The 26,456-nt window shown below is 37.1% G+C and overlaps 1 protein-coding gene across 1 annotated transcript in view; it reads left to right on the top strand.

Annotated features, from left to right (window-relative positions):
* The window catches only part of KCNH5 (potassium voltage-gated channel subfamily H member 5), a gene marked incomplete at both ends in the record, with an annotated part of 351,704 nt that overhangs the window by 286,729 nt on the left and 38,519 nt on the right, over positions 1-26,456 (top strand). The window contains one exon of the mRNA XM_082616968.1: positions 5,658-5,854. Coding sequence (XP_082473094.1) covers positions 5,658-5,854 — 197 coding nt within the window. The remainder of the gene's footprint in view (positions 1-5,657; positions 5,855-26,456) is intronic.

Here is a 26,456-nt window from a genome sequence, read left to right as displayed (position 1 = left end):
CTCCACTGTGATTAAACCCAAACACTACTTTACTTGTGAGGTCTTAACTAAATACCCTCAAATTCAAAACAAATGTTTTTTCTTGTGTGCATTCCCTATCCTGATCCTATAGTACTTATTTTATTTTTTCCTATTTTATCATTTTTTGGACATATAATAAGAGTTTTTCTTATTATACATTAAAAATTCTTGAGAACAGCATTTCTATTTCCTGCATGTCTCTATCCCTCCACAGCATAAAGCACATGTTCTAGCTGAAGGGTAGTATTAGAGCTAGGGTTAGGATGCTAGATGTATTCATTAAACGGGGTGAAGAGGACAGCCATCATTTCTACCATTTGATAGGTGTGAAGTGTGCAAGACTTAGTTATAATATGAACATTATAATAGGCTTCAACTCTAAATGCTTTCTTAGAAAAAGAAAACAGAAGAATTTCAAGATATAACTGCTTTTTAGTTTAGTCTTTTTCTTGGACGTGTTTTTTATAATATGCTACTAACTTTCTTGATTTGGACACATGTTTGGGTTTCTGTATGTAACCAATTTGTTCTTAACACTAATAGTGCCAAATTCAGGATCACCAGCTTGCTACTTACCATATCTTCTACCTCCTCAGAGGCAGCTACCATCATCCCTTACTTATCTATCAGGATACTCTCTATTTTTTTACGTCTCCTTTATTTTTTTATAGATCTTTATTGGAGTGTAATTGCTTCACAATACTGTGTTAGTTTCTGTTGTATAACAAAATGAATCAACCATACATATATCCCTATATCCCCTCCCTCTTGAGCCTCCCTTCCACCTTCCCTATCCCACTTAGTAACAGCTATTTGGCTCATTCTTTGTGTGTGTAAATAAAAATTCATAAGCTAAATCAGTGATTTTTTTGTAGATAAGAATTATTGGCTTCTCTAAAGGTGTCAAGATGTATCCATTATAATTTTTCAACAGAATGACTTTGGACATCAATCACTGAAGATTGGCAGGCACCAATTCTAAATATTTTAAAGATTCTATTCTTACACACCAATATAATTTCTAAAGTTTAATGCTCATCATCTGCTTTCTGTTCTTGTCCTTCAAAATATTACTTTATGGCATTTGCTGTCCGTAAATAGTCCAACTCAATTTAAAATCACATAATTTAAAAACTCTTAGTGTTGTTCATTTGTAAATGAATATTTTTGTTCATATGTATTCATAATAAAGTTTATGAGCTGACTACAACAATCAGTTATAGTGAAGGGCTGACTGATAAAAGTAAAAATGTGAATTAAGTCCATTCTGTAGAAGAATCGTTAAATAGAGCTACAGTACAATCTCACATACACTCACAGGAAACTACCTAAGTAAACTTCAAATGCTATATTTTTAGGGATTTGTTGGCTATGATAGATAGCTGTACTCACTCATGAATAACTGAGATAATTTTTATGAATTCATTTTATCTATGTCATTAACTCACCAAACGATGTGTTTCACATTAAAATAAAAACACTGTCTGTAAAACCAGCACGTCAGGGTACCGGCATACCATGATCTGTATTACTTCTTTAATTATGTTGTAACTTTTTGTCTCTGTTTTGTCTTTAAATTTTCCAGTTTTTTTGCTCTATGAATCTTTAACATTTACTTCTGTTTTACAATCCTGTTTCCTGTGGTTTGAAAGTAAAATACTTCATAAGACGATGCAAAGAACTGAGAAAATATAAATAGACCAAACAACAACTTTCATATTGAGTGTGAGCTTTTCTAGTAATTTTAGGGCTTTGGGGGAAGGTTACTTTTCTCAAACTCTAAAATGTTTCTAGCTGAGACTACTTGCACCCAGTGGGAACTGACCTAAAAACTAGCATCAAATATTCTATAGTTATGAGGATGAACAGGATTTCCCAGTCCTGAAAGTGTGCAAAATCTTTGTGATGAAAAAAAAAGGACGCTTCTCTATTAGATAGTCCATGCATAACCACATGTCTTCACAGCTGTGATTCCTGCACATTACTCAGTGTAAATGTGCATAATATTTCCTGAAGAACATTAGTCAGCTCATAAATTAACTGATTTACAAGACAACTATCTTTCCACAAGTTCCTTAAATGTTTGTTGTGAATTGAGTGACTATTAGGTGATATAGAAAACTGGATAAAGCAAAATAGTTTGAAATGGTTGATTAGATTAATGTCTAATTGATATATTGTGTATCCTAATGGAAATTCTATGTTATAAAACAATTAGTATTGTTTATATGTAATGTGAGTTCTGATGTTTGGAGCAGAATAATTCACATTGATTAATTTCGCTATGTTTCTCTAAACATTTTTAGGGAGAGGAGCAGAGGATAAGTTTTACTTTGGTTGAGTCAGTTAAATTTTTGTGTTACTTTTCAGCCTCATAGACTTTTTATTTCCCCATGATAGTAAAAAAGATAAATAACTTAAATTTAAAATTTTTGATAGAAATATGGTGAGAATTTTAATTTCATCAGTTAGGTAAAATAAAACATATAACAGATATTTGAAGACCTCCACAATTTAAAATGGTCTATATATGGCAAGGGGAAATTTATATATATATTGAGTATTTTTTACCTATTGATGATACACTTATCAATCAATGAATATTTACTGTTCTGCAGATCTGTGTACCTGTTTTATTAAAAAGTATAAGGAAAAACATCTGTGAAAATAATTGCTATTTTAAAATAAAAGATTCATTACAGAAAAATTTAGAAAACAAAAAGTAGAAAGAAGGAAAACAATAAGCACATCACTTGAAGCCAATTGCTGTAATAGCTATGTGCATTTTCTTTTAGTCTTATATCCTTTTTGATTTTTAACACAATTTATTATCAATCAACAAATTAATAATAACATAGAATATACTATATAGAATAATAAAACAATATATTTTGGCCCTATCAAGATTATTTTTCTTTAAGAAATTAAGAAATAGTAGACGTTTAACTGAAAATTCTTTTAGTCTTAGAGTTTCAGTTTCATTTTTATGTACTTTATTTTATGTACTTTTTAATGTACTTTATTATAGCTATAACCATAATCATTGTTTGTATCTTTATTTTTTTATTTAACATTATAAGATTTGTATTTCTGCATGTTAGTTCTGAAACTAGTTTTAATTCTATATGAATTTATATATAGATATAGATTTCTGTTTTCGTTGGATATTTTATTTATTTATTTTTGCCAATCTGAAGTTATGATTAATAGCACTCCAGTGAATATTACATGTGTTTGTTCTAAATCTTTTGATTGATTTCCAGAAGTGAAATTACTGAGTCAAAGGCACTAGTAATTATTATTGTGGTTACTATACATGAAAATTAATTAGTTGAAAAGTGATGAGTACTTATAAATGGGTCAGAGCTTGTATTATAAATGATAACTTGAGAAAGTGTTTCAGAAATGAATCAGAGAGAAATGTAATCATTTTTCTCTCTTCAAGCTAAAAGCCAGTATAGAAAGAGTAATAATGACAATAGAGGAAAAGGAACAGGAAGTGGATCAATGCCCTGTTATTTCCATAGCACGGGGGACTAAGAAAATATAATAGCTGTTGATCTCTTCTGTTTAAAAAATAATGCAAGTAAATTATAAGACATAATAAAACTCATCCATTAGCCTGTAATGAGAGAAAACCTACTATTTGATGCATTCGCTTTGTGTATACATGTGTGTGTTTCTGGGGAGAAGAGGGTGTATAAAATGAGATAATACTATATGTATGATTTGATATCCTGCTTTTGTTATTTTACATAATGTGAACATTTCTCTGTTACTTTAAAAAATTTATGATATTTAGTGGCTGCATAATATTCCATAATTTATTTATGTTTTCATTCACATTTATCTTGTTTCTACCTTTTATGGCTATTATAAATATCACTTCAGTGAACATTCTTATAAGCAGTTTTGGTACTTCTGAGAATGCAATTAGAGTAAATACCTATAATTGGAATTACTAGTTTAAAAGTAATGCCGTTTATGGATTTCTGAAATTCATCTAAGTGGAGGTAAGGTTTATCTTTTAAATTTCTGTAATTAAAGTCTCCCTTACGTTACTTTGATGCTGTATAACCTCAGACACCTTATTTGACTCTCAGGTCTCTAGTTATCCTTCCTTGGACAAATATATGACTGTGAGACATTTAAGTCATTCATCAGTGTCATGAACTAAAAGGAATTTGGGGAGGGTCAAGTAACAAATGATACTGCTCAAGATGTATTAAATATCTATTATGGTTATTTTATGCTGATCATTTGATCACATGGTGGTTTTAACCACCTCCTCAATAATATATATGTTTTCTCTCTCCATACCAGAGTGCCTCATGGTTCTCTAAGGATTTCCAAACTGCCTGTGTGGGGTGGGCAAAGAATCTGTAATCTCAGTCAGCCTCACCCTCTCTCTCTCTATCTCTCTCTGTGTCTCTGTCTTGTTCTCTCTCCCTTCCCCTCTCTCTTATTTCTCTGGTTACACACTATCTTTTCTTTCCAGTGGTCTGACTGGCCTGAGGTGTTACAAGTAGTCTTTCTTCTTCTTTTTTCCTGTCAGTTCTGACTTTAATCTTAATAATGAGAGCAGATATTCACTCATCTCTGTGGTTAGAGTGCAGAAAGAATAAATCTTTGGTAGCGTGGCTCTAGGAAGAGGTTTTTTTACACCTAGAAATATTCCCTGTCTTTTTTCTCTTTAAAACTTTCCCTTTCCTACAGAAGAACAGAGAACACAGTTGACAGCCCTTCAGAAGCCAGGGACACTTATGGAATTGCCTCAGCAGAAAAGCCTTTCAGAACTTAAGCTCTGAAGCTTCTTCATTTCCCTTTGTTTGGGCAACTAAGTACTCTTGACTCAGGATGGTGAACTATTGATTTCAGGTCACCAGTGGGCGTTGCTCTGAAGTGAATAGTTGATTCCTGTGTTCTAGAATTCTAGAATTTTAAAAAGACATCCACATTTGACTACAGTACAGCACCCTTTATGGAACTGTTTATGACATAGCAAATCTGGGCCTCCATGTTTTACCCAATTTAGCCTCTTCGGCTCTATTATTATGGACTAGAGCTCTCTCGCTGGCCCTGAGGCCTTGAATAGAGTTTGGCTTGGTGAAAAGAGAAGGATATCCTTTAGGAATCAGTGATGGTGAGGTTTTGTTTGCCTGGAGCACAAGACTTAGTTGCTGAATAATGTATGTTTAACATATGTTGAGTCAGTTCCAGATTTATAAAGGCTGTAATATCCTTGTATATTGCCTCTTACTGTCACTTCTAGCAGAAGGAGCAGAAGAAAGGATGAGCCTAAGACGTCACCTTTGCTCCTTCTGGTCAGAATGCAAAAAGTTAAGGTGGCAGAAGATAATGAAGCTATTTGTTAAAATGAGGTTCTTGGCTTCTCTGTTGGATTTCATTTATTCAGGCCACTCCGGATTTCCTTCAAGAACTGAATTTAAGATGATGTTACTTTACATATTATATGAAAATGTTGTACATTGTTACATGTATATAGATGGTGTTATATACTTAGACTCCAAATTATGCTAGACGATCAATACCATATATGAAACTGAATAAAATATCATGACTAGGATAAAAACAAGTGTAGATACTTGAATATCTATATCTTAATTGTTTTCCAGGGAAAGGGGATGTATTTGGAGACATCTTCTGGAAGGAAACCACCCTTGCTCATGCGTGTGCCAATGTCCGAGCACTGACATACTGTGACCTCCACATCATCAAGCGAGAAGCCTTGCTTAAAGTCCTGGACTTTTATACAGCTTTTGCAAACTCATTCTCAAGGAATCTCACTCTTACTTGCAATCTAAGGAAACGGGTATGTTGTCTGGACCCACTTCCACTTATTAGTATCTAGAGGGTTAATACCTTATATGCTATTAGTTGAAGAGTGGTAAAGTGATTTTATTTCGTAGTAGCACATTCCCATCAATGTAAAGTGACCTGATTTTTCCCCCCTTTCTTTATATTTTGTTTACTTTTTAAAGAGGGGATAAAAACCCTGAGTACATGGGTAAAGATTTGAATCTTTATCATTTAAGTGCAAAATGAAAAATAGACTTGAGGAGAAACAAACTGTACTATAATATAATTAGTTAATTCTTGGGGTTTATAATACTGCCATAAAATTAATATCAGTGTCTCTTACTTTATTATGTGGATATTTTAAAGCTAGTAAGTTTAATCAAACTGGTTGCCTACTTTATATTCCTGATTCTCTTTACACCCTCCCTCTCATTTAATAGTCAATTCATAAAGCTCATTCCCCATTAATTCTTTCAAACACACTATCTCAAAAAATAATTAGCCATACTGACATATCCTATAAATAGATTTAGGAATCCTTTACTTTGCATGGCTGCTGCAATTTTAATCTTCTTGCTGTTTTCTTTTTTATTGATGAGTGTGGCACAAATTTAATTTGCATAAAGAAATTTCCTATCTATGACTTATAGGTCATTGGACATTGGCGAGGGCTCTTTTATTGCCAACAGTGAAATAGATGTTTGGATAATAGCACTTAAGGAATTTCATCTAAGATGATTACCTGTCTATGATGAAGTATTTTGAAATAACAAGGCTTCCCTTCCACTAATCCCTTAAATAGAACCTTCCTGCTAGTTAACATGGAGGAAAAAATCAATCCAAGAGACAATTTAACATCTTTACTGCAGCAACAAAGAAATGTGCATAAGTAAGCAAATCAACGTAATTCTCTACTCAGGGCTCTAAGAGAGGATAAGACTTCAGGAGTCATATACATACTAGTGTCACAACACTTGATTTATATATGAATAGCAGTTTCAGTTTATATTTTGTTAGCAAATAGTTATTGAGCATCCACAACCTGCAAGACAAAATGTAAAGAGCTGTAGAGAGCATGAGGACTAAATACACAGTCCCCATGCTCAAGGAGATGACAGCCAAGTGTGAATATTATGTGAAATGCAAATATGTGAAACATCTATTTGTACAAGTAATTGAGAGTTAAGGTAATGATAAACCTGGAAGAGGGGTACCAAACAGGACACCTGCTCATTCATTAGGGAAATTGGAGTCCTGTCTAGTATTACACAGAAATATGTCTCCTTAGGTCTGTGTTCTACCTTCTCTTCTACAAGGCTACCTGATGGGTATTTGAAACTCTTATGTCTTATTAAATCTTCCCAATATACATTTTGCCAGTTTTAGAATCTTCCCACATACTACAAGTTTACCAAAACTCAGATCTGTCCTTACAGTCCTCAGGACAGATGTTATTTGTCACTGTCCTCCTCAAAGCACTGTTCTCTACACATCATCTCATCTGATGTTTATAATATTCTTGTGGGGAAAAAAGGGCAGTTATTTTCCCTTCAAACACATGAGGGAACTCAGACCTAAAGAAATTAATATTAAGTAACTGACTGATATATTTGCAATGAAAGGTGTCAAAGAGGGATAATTAAGACAACTCAGCAGTGGCAAATAAATTTTGGTTCTTCAAGATGAGTTAATCACAAAGCTCTATCATCTCTTTTTCTCTTTCACACATCTGAGCATGTGCACATTACACATGCGCACACACACACACACGTTGGTTATAAGAGCTGAGCATACATACCAGCGTGCCTATCTCTGATGGTGTTAGAGACAGAAAACTCATGCTGTTTTTTTTTAATGGGACCCAGGAATGGAGCTCCTGCCTCTGTAGGTGCCGGTGTGCTAGTTATATCACATGGCTTCTTCCCTTGTTCCTTGTTATAACATGTGTCAGGTTTTTTGTTTGTTTACTTTTAAAAAATATTTCTTGCCCTTTTGCAATTGATAGATGGTTTCAATAACTTGAATGTGGGTGTATTGCTAATCAGTGTCACTTTATTCTCAGAAAAAAAGTATTTTCATGAAGAAGAGAAACTGTAAAAAAATGATTCATGAGAATAGCTACAATTTTGAGAGCCTATTTTATAGCCATGCACTTCAACATATTTTGCATATAATAATTAATCTTATTAAATATCAACAACCCACAGATGAGGCAGTATAATCTCCATTTCATTGATGAGAGGTTGAGGTTCTGAGAGTGAGACAGCAAGTTGCCAAATAAATTACGGGTCAGAGTCCATCTCTATCTGATTCTAAAACCCATATTCTTTAGATTATACCATGTTGCTTTTGTTTGTCAAAATAGCTGATTTTTTTCCCCTACAACAATACCCTACAGGCACACTGTCAACAATGTACAGAGTTTCTCATTCACTCAATTACTTTAACTTCATTCCCCCATTGAGCTATTAACAAAAGTATTTTGTTCTTATTGCTACTATTTTCAGCATTCTTTCAGTGAACATTGGTTGTGAATTGTAGAATCAAGACTATGTCCTTAGCATGCTATTGATATCTCCTAGCTATCATAACCATTAATTAACGGCTAACTCCAAGTTGGGGGAGCAGATGTGGGACTCAGGTTTTCAGGCTTCATAGATTACAGCTCCAGCCACATAAGCACATACAGTGGCTCTGTAGTGTTTAGTTCTCGGTGGCTGTAGTAGGGAGGAGTTTGGTAATGCTTTAGCTGCTTGCCTCCATCTCTATTCAGGAGAAATAAGACGTTCGTTATGCAGATATATCTCCCACTAACCATCCTTAGGTCCCTCTATATAAAATTTCTAGAACTATAACTGGTAATTTCATCCAAAAACTAGAGCAGGGGTTGGCAAAATTTTTCTGGCAAGGACCAGAAAAAAGTAGATATTTTAGAATTTGAGGGCCATATAGTTTCTGTCTCAACCCCAAAATTGCAGCGTGATATTAGCTGTCTTAACTTGGGCTGCTATTACAAAACACCATAGATTGGGTGGCTTCACCAACATGAATTTATTTCTCACAGTTCTGGAGGTTGCGAAGTCCAGGATCAAGGCACTGGTCAATTCGGTTCCCCGATAAGGGCTCTTTTATTTCTGGTTTGGCAATGTCTGCCTTCTTGTTGTGCCCTCATATGGTGGAGAGAGATAGAGAAAGCAATTTCTCCTGGGTCTCTTCTTACAGAGACACTAATTTTATCATGAGGACCCTCATGGCCTCATCTAAACCCAATTATCTCCCCAAGACTCTTTCTTCAAATATCATCCTACTGGGGGATTAGGGCTTCAACATATTGATTTTAGGGGAACACAGTTCAGTCCATAGCAGCAGCCAAAGATAGTATATAAATAAAAGAGGATAGTTGTGCTTCAGTGAAACTTTACTAACACAGGTGGCTTCTTATGGTCCTTAGTGTGTCAGTAGCTGAGAGTAGAAGACTGGAAGTTAGATGGGGATGACAGTAGGTATGCAAATAGAATTCTTCCCCTTTGTTAGAAAGCAAATGTCTACTGATTGCCACCCAGCAAAGAGGGTCATAATGAAATGGAAAATGCCATATATAAGAGGTGGCTGCACACAAAAACAAAATCCAAACAAACAAAACAAAAAAGAGGTGGCTACAGGAGCCAGGTAGATAACACACGTGAGTAAGGCAAGGCTCTGTGGCTATGAAGACTGGAAAGTTCACACCATATGTAGAAGGGCTGCTTCTACTCAGTCTACTTGTACATTGCCTTGGAATACCAGCCCACTGTTGCTTGGTCTGCATATTTTTTTTCAGAGAAGCCAGAAGTATAAATTTTTATGTGAAATCACATGAGTTTGGTAACTAATTTACTTTGTCTTTGAAATAGTCAAACAAAACAGATCTGCTTGCCCTCGGTCAACTGTTTGTGAACTGAATGGAATGATTTAAAGAACCCCTGATCTTATCATACTAGAAGCCTGAAATTTTTCCCTGCATCCTGTAAATTTGGATGAGAAAAATTATTATATCGTGATTTTCTTTAATTTCTAAGTGAAATTTAGCCTTTTTTTCAATTATGAAAGTTGATAACAAACTACAGTGTTATTAGAAGTACCAAAAGACATTACAGATATTTTCATAGCATAATGTTTTTGTTGAAGACATCCTAAAATGTTGTTTGCACTCATCAGTACTTAATAATTATGATAGTTATTAGACCTGCTGTGATAATAATGTTATTGTGTTAATAGAAAAGCACATAGATTACTATCTTGCAAATTAGTTTTAAAATTTGATAACCGAATTTCAATACAATATGTTTCCTTTGCAACACTATGTATTTTATATTGTGCATTTAAAGCAGCTCTTCTGGAATGAGGCCTATTCCACAGGCTTTACCAGACTGCTGGAGATTAAGATCCCCCATATGAGAGTCAGAAACTGGACTAAGTTGAGCAAAAGGACTGGTTGGTATATGTTTTTCAATAATAAGAAGACAGTTCTATAGTTTCCAATATGTTTAAACTTATTCAGAAAAGGCATAGGAGAGCAACAGAGGAAGGTTGACTCACTTGCTGATTTTATTTATGATTTATTTATTTTACCTATTCAAGATACCATTTCCTGGAATGACTAAATGGTATTTATTAACTTGAGGACCAGCCCTCAGGGACGGGTCTGAGAAGGCACACAGCACAACCAGCACAGGTGATATGTAAATCTTAAAGAATTCTAATCAGACGTTAAACGTAATCGCTGCACTTCTGCTCATTCTGCCTCCTGTTACACAGTGATCTTTACCATTGTGTAAAAAGAGTAAATGTAGCAAGCCTGACTGCTGGGCTTTGAAAGAACTGCTTACAAAGTGGGCCCTTGGCTGGCATCTGAGAACTTGAACTTCAAGAGAGTTCCCACCACTCTAATAAGAGTGGCTCACGGTACCTGCTACTTATCCAAACAGTGTGGCTTATGCTAAACGTTTACTTTCCTTCAAGGAGTGTGGCATTTTAGTATGTGCCAGACAGGATACCTGTGTGGCTAAACTCCAATAAAACCACTGGACACTGAGTCCATAATGAGCATCCTTCATGGCAACATCGCACGAGTGTTGTCACAACTCATTGCTGAAGGAATTAGAGAGAGGACACTTGGAGGCGTGTTTATGGAGTGGAGCCCATTGGACATTGATCCAAAATGATGCCAAACTGATGCTTACCCTTTAGTTGTAGTCTCAAAGAAATGCCTCCACTGTTGCTTCAGAGACTTATCTTGCTCCTGGTTGATACTCCTTTTTACCATACATTTCTGAATCCCTTAGGTCAAGACACAGGATAATCTGAAACACCTCAACAGTATTCATTTAACCCTTGTATTAGTCTGCTCAGACAGCCATAACAAACTAACACAGTCTGGGTGGTTAAACAGAAATTTATTTTCTCACAGTCTGGAGGCTATAAGTCCAAGATCAAGGTGCTGGCAGGGTTGGCGTCTGGTGAGAACTCTCCCCTTGGGTTGCAGACAGCTGTCTTCTTGTGTTCTCACATGGCCTTTTCTCTGGGCATGTGTGTGGGGAAGAGAGTGTGAACTCTCTTGTGTCTCTTTTTACTGTATAAGGATTCCACTGGATCAAGGGCCTACTCTTATGACATCATTTAACCTTGATTGCTTCCTTAGGAGCCGCACCTTTAAGTACGGCCACACTAGGGGTTAGGGTTTCAATATATGAATTGGGAGGGCAGGTAGGAAACAAAAATTCAGTCCATAACGACCCTGTTTTTTTTTTAAATTAAATGTGAAGGAGTAATTTTTAGAAATACTCTAAAATCAACAGTTGTGGCTGATATAGGTCTGTATTACTGGGGAAGTGCTGCAGTATCAGTATTCAGCATTGATTTTTATAACTTCTAGGCAATGCATAATTATCAATACTTGCAAAATATTCTTGCACTCCTACAGTGATTTAAGATTCCCATTTAAACTTAGAAAAATTTCCAAGAATGACCAATACCAATTCTAAATTGGAAAATCAGAAATAGAGGTACCTGTAGCATTCTTTTCACCCCGTAAAGCCAGAGTCCTTTTCCACAGGTGGCACTGTTTTTAAGTAGAGGGCAACTGAAGCCAGCTGGCAATTTTACGGATGAGTGTAGTACCAGTCCTATATTTTAATGTTCCAGTGGTAAGAAATAGCGGTTTAGACTCACTCTTGAATTAGCACAGGCTCAGAACTAAGCAATGTTTTTTCTTTCCCAAAAGCATTCTTATCATGGGAAATCCAGTGGCACAGAATGTCTTTTTTTCTGTGAGCAATGAAGCATCTCTACAGCAATTACCTTTTGTGGATGGAAAACATACTGAAATTGGATATCAAACAGGCCTAAAGTATTTGCTTTGTGTACATGTGGTGCAAACTACATGTATTTCAATAGTCATTACTGGCATCTTTGAAGAAATAGTCTAGGAATGTGATAATGGAAGTTCCAACTTCACTACCTTCTTCCCCCCCCCCCATATAAGCTAAACAAAATATGGGAGCACATTCATTCCACAAATCCATGGTTTTTATCCCATGAAAAAGACACTAGTAAAAGCATTGTCCACAGTTGGAACAAAAGATATATGGTCTCCATAAAACTCAAGTATTCTATAGTATCTAAGCTTACTTCTCTCACAGCATTGATTGCGGTACTTTGGTTTCCTATTTACGTTTTTGTTTTTTCAACAGAACAATGAGCTTCATAAAGTAGGTATTTTCTATAATCTCTTTATTGCCAATGACCAGAAGAGTGCCTGTAGTGCCTGCTAATTGAAGGAATGAAACGTGAATCAGACACGTTGCCCAGCACAGAATAATCGTGGTCATTCAGAGAAGCAAATGGTACCCTTGACAACTTTGGCAAAGAGCCTTATGAAAATAGGATTATGAAAATGACCGTTACTAACTAGTGTTAAATCACAATTAGAGTTAACTTCCAGCTGCAGTTTCTAACCATTTATGCCTGCAGATTCTGCACAATGATAGTGCTTTCAGAATAGTACAACAATTTTATCACTGTTGAGTGAATTAAGATCGCCTGATGCCAGGGGCTAGGTTTACCAGGATACTGCCTTAATCTTATTCTAAATAACTTTGAAGAGCAAACTTTTTTCTCGCAGTTTCCTTTGAAGAATCTGTATACCACACTTGAATCTGAGCAGAGTGTTGTTATAACTCTCATGACCTCAATTGAGCATCAGGATTGCAGATTCACTGTGGCCTTGCTGGCAGTAGCTCTTCTTATACATTATGGTTTGTAGAACTTTCACCTCTAAACTGATGTAGTTTGCACACCACAGGCATTATCTCATTTGAGCTTCAAATCAACACTGTAGGGAAGTGAACAAAGAGAGATAAGGTGACTTGCTCATGGCCACAGAGCTGATAGCTGCTCTGAGCCTCCAGCCTCAGTTTCCCAACTCCAAGTGGCTCTCATTTCACTGATGGTGGTAAAAAGGAGCAGATTTTCAGCAATTCCAGAAGTTTGTCATGTGCATTTAGGTAAAGCAGAGACCTAATTATGCAGTCTTTTGAGCCCTTAAGCTGCTTCTATTTAGAGCTCTCTGTTGGTCTGCTTCCAGATAGAAAAGAAACTTTTCCACATTTAGTTACCAGGACATAGGTTCACAGATCTCTCACTCTTCAATAATGCCTACAAAGCAGTTAGTTAAGGACAGAGTTTCCTGTTTTAGAGCAGGGGCTAGATTCAATAATTTACCAGCATAACTTGACAGTAGATGATACTGTCTGTTGACGTTTTCCAACACTGGAGTTTATTCTGATTGCAAGAAAGTATGTATATTAGTAGTAAACAAGAAGGAAATGAATAAGCCTGAAGTAGACCGAAGAATAGTCAACTAACATAAGAAGGTAGACATTTTATAAATTATTTTTCTTGGGAATTCTCAAAGTAGCCAACAATCATTTGAAACAATCCTTTGTTTTATTTTAGAGCTGAATTCTGCCTGACAGTAGTGCCTTTCTAGGAGTATCATAACTGGATGCCAGACTGTTTATTTCCAATATGTCTACCACTTCTGAATTCTCAACAATTAATATTTGATGAGGGACCACTGAAAGCCCGGTGCTATATCACACCATCTTCATTTAAAGGAAAATATTCCTTTTGAATCAAGAAGCAAGGATTTCTATTAATATTAAGGCTGAAATGTACATATTTTCTTCCCTAATGCCTTTTGGTATTGATTTAAATTTGGAATGCATGCAATTTTTCCCATCCTAACTTGTTATTTTCTTTTGTCTCTTTTTCCTTCTCTCTTCTGGAAAAAGAAGTCAATGGATGTGGTCGTATGTAAAATATCAAATTTGGATCTGTTTATGGATCTGTATTTTAATGAATTTTTAGGCAGAGTTCTTTTGGGAGAGTTCCTTCCTTGTCAGTCCCCAAGACAACACCTAAATTTGATCATATAGTTTGTTATTATTGGGATATCTTCCCTTCACTTTTTAAGTGGGATCCACTGACTCAGGCTTTTCTGTCCTCTGAGGTACCTGAGAAAATATAGAGCTCAAAAGACATGTGTTCAAAAGCCTTCCACACTGATTTTGAGAAGTAGCTTTGTAACACTTTATAACAGGACATATTTTGAGAAGAATTTGGTTATTCAGAAGAGGGGTTTCAAGATGCTTATTGTGAATTCAGAGAATTCAGATTATTGCCAATAAAGTAAAATAAATATTGTAATAAAACATATCAGTTTATATAAAATAAAAAGCCTTTTAAAGCATTATATACATTTTACAGATGCGAAAATGGAGAACTGCTCTGTGGTTAGATTTAATTTGTAATAGTTGACTATTATGACCCAAATAGAATCTGCCTTCCTGGAATGTTCATTTTCTTTCCCAGCTGGGAGGTACATTTCACAGATTTTGACATTCTGATCAAGTAATCTTTTCCCAAAGGAATCAAATCAAGTTGTTCTACTAAATAAACAGAGACACTCAGATGACCCAGAGAAGTTGCAGTATTTTCTTCCAGAGAAAGGCCTTCATTTTCTGCCTCTTCTTTCTGAATCAGGTTATACTTGATTCACCCAACACTTTTAGGAGTTGGCATTGATTTTACTGGGGTTTGTTCTGTGTCCGCAGTTTTATCCTCTAGAGAGTGATGTCATCAGTAGAAGTTCAGCAGAGGCACTTTCCCTTAGGAAGCTCACACTCTGGAATGGAAACTGCAGGGTAAAAACTGTAACTGCTAATTCTGCATGTAAAAAGTAGCCAGTTTTCCCTGAAGGCAGCACAGAGAGGTAATGCGGGGCATTGAACCCTGTCCAGGAATTTGCTTCCCTCTTTTAACAGCTGCCTTAGCAACTAGTTGAGATATGGTTGTGGATGGCATCATAATTCTAGCATGTTAAATGGGTGACATGTAACACAGGTCCTTTGAAAGTGAGTTTACCGTGACAAGAAGATGCGTGCCCCGTCCTGAGTGAGAAAATAGTGTTTCCTAATGCTTGGAAATTCAGAAACCAGGATGTAGGATGACCTACTTAGCCACTGTAGAGTGTGCTGTCACATGGGGAAGGGTCTGTTATGCCAGCAAAAACCAAGCATGGAAGATCAGATCCAGCCTGCTGGATTTATGACTCCATAAAAGGAGGCTGACTGCTGGCTTGTTAATGGCAATGTTCCACACCTGGCAGTCACAGAGTGGCTTGTTACTGAAATAACACACTAGGAGGACTTTTTCTGAGGGCTGTTGGGAGTGAGTATGTGGTGGGGAGCAAAGAAAGCTGCCTGACAGGGCCTCATCCCCTGCATTCTAATGTAGCTGACTTCTCCAAAGTGTTTGCAAAAAAGGGCTTAATGTGGACATTTGCTCTGGTGAGAAAACAATGAAAGTAGATTTGTTTTGTTTTGTTTTTAACATCTTTATTGGAGTATAATTGCTTTACAATGGTGTGTTAGTTTCTGCTGTATAACAAAATGAATCAGCTATAAATATACATATATCCCTATATTCCCTCCCTCTTGTGTCTCCCTCCCACCCTCCTTATCCCACCCCTCTAGGTGGTCACAAAGCATGGAGCTGATCTCCCTGTGCTATGCAGCTGCTTCCCACTAGCTATCTATTTAACAGTTGGTAGTGTATATATGTCAGTGCTACTCTCTCACTTCATCCCAGCTAACCCTTCCCCCTCCCCGTGTCCTCAAGTTCATTCTCTAGTAGGTCTGCGTCTTTGGATTTGGTAGTTTTGCCAAGCTGAAAAATCTCTGTTGTTGCATTCCTAGGTCATTCTACTTGGCACACTCCTTTTAGAGGGGTATCTTAATTATGAACCAGAAATTCTGTGGAGGTTGACAACAGTAATGAAGCTCAAACAATGCAGAAAGAGAGAGAGAGAGAGGGAGAGAGATGACTTTAAAAATTCAAAAAATCAATCAGGACAAGTCTGTCAGCAGAAAAGACTTGCAACAAATGCAATTATATGAAAGTGTATCTGATGCTTGGAGGGTAAGCTGGCTTTACTATACCAAACAGGATACAAGAGATTTGTATTTCCAGCTTTTGAACAAACTTTATAAAACAAACACATCAATCTCTGGAAGCACAGGCACCGCTGTATATTCCAGGGTCAAATATCCATATCCCAGAAATAAATTCATAATTGATGCCATAGAACTTTAAATTATTCAGGCATTTTCTCATTTTGTCCAAATCCTCTTTGAAAAAATATGCCCAATTTAAATATGCTATTCTAGTCTAGATTTCAGACAGTGTTCAACACTCAGATGTGTTCCAGTTTGTCAAAGATGTAGTTGATTTATTTTGATTAAAGAATATCAGAAATGCAGTTAATACCTCACCAAAGTAAAGTCAAGCTAAAATAAATGACCAGGGTGGACTTCCATGGTGGTCCAGTGGTTAAGACTCTGTGCTTCCACTGAAGCGGGGACAGGTTTGATCCCTGGTCAGGGAGGTTCCGCATGTGGTGTGGCCAAAAAGAGAAAAAAAAGGGAATGACCAGCCTTATAATAAAGGCAAAGTATAGCAATTCATACAGCAAAAAAGTGGTTATTTTAAATGCAAGACAAGGGCAAAGGTATTCCTTTATTGAATTATGAAAAGACTTTTGTTCTCAAAACTTAAAATTTGAGATCACATCTTTAAAATATGGAACAGTGAAATCATCGAGATTTAGACAAATGGAGGAGAGCTTGGGAAAAGAATATATTACAAGGAAAAAGATATGTGGCACTTGAATTGCTATTTTATTAAATCAACTATTCACCTATCCTATGACTTCAGCTCCCTCCTCAAGGATCAGCTTTGCCCCTTCCCCATTCGCCTCCCCCTTGCTCCAGCTGCACGTGATCTCTCCCTTCTCTGAACTCCTGTACCACCCACCACTGTGTCATTTATTCAGTATTTACTGCATGTTGCTTTGTAGGGTTATACGTATTGAACAGATGCCCTGTCCCCATACATTGACTGTTAAGCTCTTAAAGACAGATAAATGTTTATTATCCCATACATCCAACTGTTCTTTGTGCTCCAGCACTTCAGAGATGTTTGTTGATTGAATGACTGAGTACTGATACTGCAGAGTTCATTACTTTAAAGCAATGTGTGCTGCTTCCCTTTCTGGCAGCAGAACCCGATACCCATGGGGGAATAAGTACTGAGAGTAAAGTAGCAGGAAAAGAGGTATCCAATTTATTATTTTTTAAAATTCTGATAACTACTGGGATCATTTTGAATGTATCTTTAAGAAGAATTTGCAAAGATTACATTTTTGAGGAATTAAAAACATTCCTTGGGGGCTTCCCTGGTGGTGCAATGGTTGGGAGTCCGCCTGCCGATGCAGAGGACGCGGGTTCATGCCCCGGTCCGGGAAGATCCCACATGCCGTGGAGCGGCTGGGCCCGTAAGCCATGGCCGCTGAGCCTACGCATCCAGAGCCTGTGCTCTGCGACGGGAGGGGCCACAACAGTGAGGGGCCCACGTACCACACACACAAAAAAAAACATTACTTGGGAAATTAAAGATAAAAAATGTGGACTTGCCATTGGATTACTATGAGCAGATACATTTTAACTAGTTAAAACCTGTCCAAAAATAGTAAGGGGAAACGGTAACATTTGGGACTCTCCAAGGGGTACCTGAATTCTCTCTTTGCCAGCAGTAGGTACTGAATTTAGAATGAATCTTTAGTTGTTGTTTTGGTGAAAGGAGAGAAGGGAAAACATGTCCCAGACACATGGCTCCTCTCTTAAACAACTACAGGCAGGAAAAGTGGACCACAGCTTCCACCCAATTCAGAAATAAAAGCAATTTTGTTTACACCCATAGTGAAAGAGCATCTATACTCTTTCCTAGGGAATGTTCCAACATCTGTCTTTGTAAGAACTAGAGAGCCAGCTTCTGGTTCAAGAGTATGATCTTGGGCACATGAGTTTACTTACTATGTCTCAGTTTATACATTTGTATATATACAAATGATATAATAGTCAGTAAATATGCATGGAGTACCTCTTAAGTGCCAGGTACTTGTCTAAATCCAGACTATTTGGAGTGAATTAAACAGATGGGTTCATGTCCTCATGGGGCTTAGGGTCTAGTACCCTCCTCATAGAGTTGTTGTGAGTGTTAAATGCATAGAGACCATCCCACGTGAGGCCTTAGTGAAGATTAGTGGTGCTGATGGGGATAATGGTGGTGATGGAGATGTTGACAAGGATGCGTTTCATAAGTGGCAGTGCCAGACTGGTGCCCAAGACCCTCTCAAAATTCTAATGGGAAGAGAAGGTCAACCTTTAGTCTCAGTATTACTGGAGTCTGTCAGTCACTGGTGATATGAAATTAAGAGCAGTGTTAGCAAGGCACCCAGGTCTGATCTCTTTAGAAAGCAGAAGCCCCCTCTTAAAAGCCAAATATAATATGTACTAGTGAGGAATTCCATAAGCACCAATGGAATATGCTGAGAATTGTGGAAATAAATGCTTTTATGCTTGCCCAGAATAATGTTGACTTTTCCCAAAAAAAATGCCTACTTTCTTCTGTTAACACTAAACAATATTTACCTCTGCCTTTTTCTAAACTTCACAGATTCAACATATATAACTTCTATTAAGGGTAAAATCTCAGTTGTGGTCCCTAACATTTGATGAAATGATTTGGCTAATGATACATATTAAGAGAACAGGCAGGGGTTGGGATGTCAAGTCCAGTTCTTGGCCCTTTTAACCCATGGATTGCATTTCTCTACTGTAAAGTTAATGAACACACTTCCATGCTGTTTTGCTGTGTGTGTGAAGATGAGCATTAGCAAATTTTTTTTGAATTTTATTTTATTTATTTTTTATACAGCAGGTTCTTATTAGTTATCTATTTTATACATATTAGTGTACATATGTCAATCAATATCTCCCGATTCATCCCCCCACCCCCACCACTTTCCCCCCTTGTTGTCCATACGTTTGTTCTCTACATCTGTGTCTCTGTTTCTGCCCTGCAAACCGGTTCATCTGTATGATTTTTCTAGGTTCCACATATATGCGTTAATATATAATATTTGTTTTTCACTCTGACTACTTCACTCTGTATGACAGTCTCTAGATGCATCTACGTCTCTACAAATGACCCACTTTCGTTCCTTTTTATGGCTGAGTAATATTCCATTGTATATAGGTAACACATCTTCTTTATCCATTCGTCTGTTGTTGGGCATTTAGGTTGCTTCCATGACCTGGCTATTGTAAATAGTGCTGCAATGAACATTGGAGTGCATGTGTCTTTTTGAATTATGGTTTTCTCTGGGTATATGCCCAGTAGTGGGACTGCTGGGTCATATGGTAATTCTATTTTTCATTTTTTAAGGAACCTCCATATTGTTCTCCATAGGGGCTGTATCAATTTACATTCCCACCAACAGTGCAAGAGGGTTCACTTTTCTCCAGCATTTGTTGTTTGTAGATTTTCTGATGATGCCCATTCTAACTGGTGTGAGGTGATACCTCATTGTGATTTTGATTGGCACTTCTCTAATAATTAGTGATGCTGAGCAGCTTTTCATGTGCTTCTTGGCCATCTGTATGTCTTCTTTGGAGAAATGTCTATTTAAGTCTTCTGCCCATTTTTGGATTGGGTTGTTTGTTTTTTTAATATTGAGCTGCATGAGCTGTTTATATATTTTGGAGATTAATCCTTTGTCCGTTAATTCATTTGCAAATATTTTCTCCCATTGTGAGGGTTGTCTTTTCATCTTGTTTGTAGTTTCCTTTGCTTTGCGAAAGCTTTTAAGTTTCATTAGGTCCCAGAGCATTAGCAAATTTAACTTGACCTAAAATGTGTACTTTAACTAAATGTTCTAAACTCATCCTGAATTTTTTCTATCAAGTTTGACTGTCTGAGCACTCTTCTATCTATTGAAATACTGTCCTATTAACTATGCCTCTGTGGTTATAGAAACAGTTATTACATAAATGAGTTTATCTTAGCGGGAGACACTCGGGGAAGCACTGGGAAACATGGAAAAGAGCTTTTCCAATTTGTGCTTAGTATTAACCTGGTAGTTTTATAAGCCAAGAGTTAAGTTTACTCTTTTTATTTTTGAATTTTATTTTATTTATTTTTTATACAGCAGGTTTCCTCTTATTTAGAACCTCGAGCAAAATTTGAATTGCACTTTTAGAAGTAAAAGGCAACTACATTTTGCTTTCATAAAAATTTTGACTTCACCTTCCCTTAACATTCTGGCATCTTTGAAGACTTAATTAAAAAAAAATTATTTGTATCCATTCATCTGCTTGTGAGAAAACATAATAGAGAGGCAACTGGTATGGGAAGAGATCTATTACTTCAATAAGCTCATTCCATTAGTCAAAGTTGTCAAAGAAAAGGTGAACTAATAGCTTTCTTTTTTATAATATTCCCTGTAAGAAAAAGTTGCTCATTTTATTCATGTTTGATATTTCATAGTAAAGGTAAAATTCATTTTTAATGAAAAATATTCCACAGGGTTATTAATTTAAAGAAATGCAGAAAGGGAGAACTGTCATTTAAAAAGAGCAACTCCTGAATTAGAGAATTAGAGAAAGTACCCAGTCAAAATACAGCTCAGTGAAGTTCTTTCTCCAGGATCCAGGCCAGGCAGTGGAAGTGACCCTTACCTGCACCCTGGATGGCATCTGTGTCGTCTGTGCATGAGCTGCTTTTGCATCAAAGCTTTGGTAACTTAAAGAAGTAACTCTTTGAGCTTATTACTTGTACCTTTTATTATACTTCTTATATTTAGTCCATTTTTCTCACAAAATTGTAAACTACTTGAGGTCAAAGATTGTGAATAGGGTAATCATAGCATCTACAGCAGCATTTTATACTGTGATGTTCAAATAATGTTTGGCAAGTGAATGAATCAATATTGGAGCTCCTCCTATTTGCAAGAGGATTGAATATAGTTATCATTACATGCATTTACATTCCCCTAACATAAACAATTTCTCTAAGGTTAAAGAGGTTAGATTTTTTTTTTTTTTTTTTTTTTTTTTTCCGGTACGCAGGCCTCTCACTGTTGTGGCCTCTCCCATTGCGGAGCACAGGCTCCGGACGCGCAGGCTCAGCGGCCATGGCTCACAGGCCCAGCTGCTCCGCGGCATGTGGGATCTTCCCGGACTGGGGCACGAACCCGTGTCCCCTGTATCGGCAAGTGGACTCTCAACCACTGTGCCACCAGGGAAGCCCAAGAGGTTAGATTTTTAAAAATCTGTTGAAGAGAAGCTACTGCTATAAAAATCTGCAGCAGAGCCAGACTGTGAAGAAAATTGTAATGTAAATTTTCCCGTTGATGGATCCATACCTCCCTCCCACCTTCTAGAACTTCAGGTTTTGCCTCTACCCCGACTCCCCAAGCTTTATTCTCCATGTAGCTTTTTGGAGCTTAGAAATACCCACTCTTCTGTTGACCATGACATCTATCTTTTGGGGTGTTGTAGAGGTTTGAGGGGTCTAAGATATAAAACCCCTATGTCTATCTCATATTTGCAACCAATTGAGAGATTAAAATATCACTATTATTACTGATAAAGCTGATTGGAGGATATAGCTTTAGAGCTTTATCAAGTGGGCTTTCTAGTACTTTAGCCCTTGAAACAGAAAGATTTACCATCCAGGCACTGATCTGGCTCGGTAACCACAGCTCTCCCCTATGAGGGAAGAACCTGCCCTGATAAACTCATTCTGCAGTAAATAAGCCTAAATGCTTCATCTCTGCAGGAAAGACAGTTTCTAAAGGGGAGAGGAAATGGCTACACTTCTTCTGACCTCACCAACCAGAAAGGTCATTCCTTTTCTGGGGAGAAGGAAGTGAAAGAGAGGAAAGTATTAGGACTATTAGGCTTCTAGAAGTCCTTCCATTTGGATACCTAATGAGGGGAGAGTAACTATTCTCCCTAATGAGTACAAATAGAATCACAGTACTTAATGATTTATAACATATGAGTATAACATAAATGCACAAACTATATAACATGTACAACATTTATATGCATTTATAATAAATAATTTTATATATACATAAATATAACATACTATATATGTATATAACACACATTTCTTTTAAAGTATCATACATATGTAACATATCACTTATGTATATTTACACTTTAAATGATTACCCCAATCTCTAACATAAATAGGAATTCCAGGAGAAGTGACTATGACCTGAATGATTGCAGGCAACCTGAAGGAGATGCCATGGGACCATGAACATTTTTAGGGGTGACTTAGATCAGAACATAGGGAAAAGTAAGGATCATGGATTACCTGCATGAAATCCATTGGGGTACATATTCAGGTTGCAGATTTCTGAGCCCCACTTTAGATACTGAGCCATACTTTACCAGGTACGGGGGTGGAGTGTAAGGATTCACTCCAGGTGATTCACATGCATAGCATGGTTGGAAAGCCATTGTTAAAGTGGCAGCTGCCTAACCTTAAGGTATGCAGAGGGTTGTGACCAGCTTTTGTGATCCCTTGGTCTCCACTGAAAAGAGACATGGAAGGTGAAGTTCTTTAGATTGAGTGAAGACTCTTCTGACAATAAGGGTAACCGGGGAAATGGCTGCTCTGTAAGGGAGGTATTGACAGTTCCAAGTGTGCAGCATTTCCTACCCAGAGATTTCTGGCACTTACACCCATACTACGACACATGCTCCATGTGGGAAGCAGGGCACCAACTAATATGCAGTCTGTCTGTATTGTTATGGGCCTCTGTGATGAATACCTACCCCCTCACCAATCCTCAGCCCCCTGCAGCCCTTATCTTGAAAGTCTCTCTGGCCCCTGGCCTCTAACCAAAGTCCCTCTTCCAATGATTATTTAAATAAACATGGATAAAATATATGTGATTGGTTCTGTGAAAGTTTTAAACCATATATCATATAGATATTTAAAATTATACTTGTTTAGAGAGTTGATCAACTTGGTGCTTTTGAACATGCCATACACTGTTAGGTATTCTGAGGAAATATTGCTTTTGATGGAAAGTCAGACTCATCATTGATTTTAGGTTAAAGTTGCCTTTTCTGACAACCACTTGTAGTGTGAGGACAGCGTGTTATTTTTTTTTACAAGTGGCATGACTGCTGCTCTGTCTGGGACAACAAAGACCTTAAGATGGGGGGGATGAGTGACTCTTTGAGACTTTCCACCTTTTGAGCTTGTGATCTACATAGACAAACTTGAGTAACCAGCTACTGATTGATTTGCCATACAAGATAACTTTTGTGCATTAAAAATCTGGAGATTTGACCTTCACTCTTGTTGTCAACTTGTGTAATATCAGTGTCTTACAGGGAAGCAAGTGTTAAAGAACTCCCTCTGCTAAACTCCAGGTCAAAACAAAAGGTAGAGGTGAAGACTAATTTGTGTAAGTCTGTTGATATGTCCTTGGAGGGACATGTACCTTACACTCTCCCTAGTTACTTATCCCAATTTCCTTACTTCTCCATTCATTACACCTAAGAGTCTTTCAGATTCCAAAACAGATTTTGGATTGGGCATTCTGAAAGCTATGATATTTTACTGGATTTTTTTCAAAGTTTCTGATTCTCTCTCTCTTCCTTTATATCTATATATAGATTTAGATAGATAGATATAAATATATAGATATAGATCTATCTATATATTTTTTTACTTGATCTGTTGTCAAAAAGTCCATCTGGCCATATTCTGAGACTATTTGTGGTGATATGGAAAAAATTCATAGGCTAAGAATGAGAGAATCTATATTTAAACCATGGTAACATTTCTTACTTCCTATCTTAGGTGACCACCTTAACCTCGTGTGCCTCAATTTGGTCATCTTTAAAATTGGAATAGTTATAATATCTGACACTTCTGTGGCTCTTACAGTTTAGAAATCTATTTAAAATGCAATATCTTTTTTTTTTTTTTTTTTTTTTTTTTTGCTGTACGCGGGCCTCTCACTGCTGTGGCCTCTCCCGTTGCGGAGCACAGGCTCCGGACACACAGGCTCCGCGGCCATGGCTCGCGGGCCCAGCCGCTCCGCGGCATGTGGGATCTTCCGGGATCGGGGCACGAACCCGTGTCCCCTGCATCGGCAGGCGGACTCTCAACCACTGCGCCACCAGGGAAGCCCTAAAATGCAATATCTTATGTATCCTTCAGGGATCATATGTCCATTTAATAAATGAGAAAACCAGGACCTACAAAAGCAACGTAACTTGTCAAGATCTCTCAATATTAAATCGTAAAGTAACAGTCCTTGAACCAAAACCCATCTTCAGAAAGTTTACTAATTTTTCCCTTATTTGAATATGTTCTACAGAGCCCAAGGAAGTATTGGAAGAAGTTGTGAGGTATAGCAAAAAGGTTTTAAAAAAAATCAATAGTTATACAAATGTTAAGTTAATATTTAATGAAGCAGGATTGTTTTTACTAATGAAACCCTTTATTTTTACTTTTCTCTTTAGTTCCCTGAGATTAGAAGAATTCAAAGCTGATATGGGATAAATAAATTAATATAGAGGCAAAGCTTTGGATAGCAGTTTAAAGACTTAATTTTTTTTATTTCTTGTGTTAACTAGCCATTCCAAACCAGGCTGAGGCTGTTCTTGGCTCTCGTATTGGATAAAGACTGCATTGACAGCTCCTAACTAAGCATGGGCACTCTGCCATCAGCTTTCTCTTCCCTGATAAGAGAGCTTTCTTTTTAAAAACCATTGTCATGCAGCAAATTTCTAGTGACTTTTACACCTGTTCTGAGGAGAAACATTAGCCATTGTTAAAATGAATAAATGCCCATTATTGCTCACCCTGAATCCATGTTTCGTACATGTGAGGTAGAAATTTCCTTGCAAATTGAGCCCTACCATTCAAAGCTTCTGCCCTTTTGACTTCTGATTTTGACCTCACATTTGAACCACTCTGTTTTTGTTGACTACAGGATCCTAATACAGATATCCTATATATATCCTACTCTTCCTGGGTAGCAATCACAAGGGCTTTGCATTGCATCTTAGCTACTCCGGAGGATGACTGCTTAGCTCCTCATCATGCTCCCCAGCATGTGAAGTGCAGGTATACTACATAGTGTGTATACATCCTAAATATGCCCTACAAATTTGGTGCAAATTAGTCTATTTTTGCATGATGTGGTAAACAAACAGGTTATTTTACTTATGTAGATTTAGAAACATTAAAACGCTCAGCAAGTTTGTAAGTTCACCTTAGGTTGTATGGTGCTTCAGCTGCCACTGTGGCTTTACCTTGGAATATAGAGCTTTCTTCCTTTACTCTTTTAAAGAATAGAGACTGTTATAGATTGAACGTTTGTGTCCCCCCAACGCCAGACCCATATGTTGAAATCCTAATCCCCAAGGTGGGACCTTTGGGACATAATTAGGTCATAAGGGGAAAGCCCTCATGAATGTGATTAGTCCACTTATAAAAGAGGCCTGAGAAACTCCCTCACCCTATTCCACCAGGGAAAGGGCAGAGAGAAGGCACTGTCTATGAAACAGAAAACAGATCCTTACTAGACACAGAATCTACCAGCACCTCAATCTTGGACTCCTCAGCCCCCAGAACTGTGATAATTACATGAGCCATTCGGTTTATGGTATTTTTATTACAACAGCCCAAACAGACTAAAACAGAGATCCACATCCAATCAACAAATATGTGTTGAATGACTACCATGTGACAAATGTTGCAAGGGAATGAAAAATAATAATGATGTAAAAAACCTCTTTTGAGGATCAATTTTATTCTGGGAATTGAACTGGTTACTTTAATTAACCAGGTTGGGGGTGGAGTCCAGTGGAAAAAATCCAAAAATTTACTTCTCTGTAAATATAGGCAAGATAGTGAATTTGAGTGGTAAAGGACCATTCTAGCCTCAGCAGTGAGGCCCAGCTGGAGGTTTGCTTATAAAGGAAAGTTTATGTTTTCATACAGATTTCTGACCATTGCTTTGACAGAGGAAGCAGGGTATTTGGAATGTTTTAATGCAGTGGTTTTCCACCCAGGCTGCAGTCTAGAATCACTATCATTCTGGGAGCTTTGAAAAAAAAGTATGATGCTGG

The sequence above is a fragment of the Mesoplodon mirus genome (genome assembly GCF_964341445.2).
Source record: "Mesoplodon mirus genome assembly, chromosome: 4".
NCBI lineage: Eukaryota > Metazoa > Chordata > Mammalia > Artiodactyla > Ziphiidae > Mesoplodon > Mesoplodon mirus.
The sequence above is the reverse complement of the archived record's forward strand: the minus strand, read 5'-3'. Positions and strand labels throughout refer to the sequence as shown.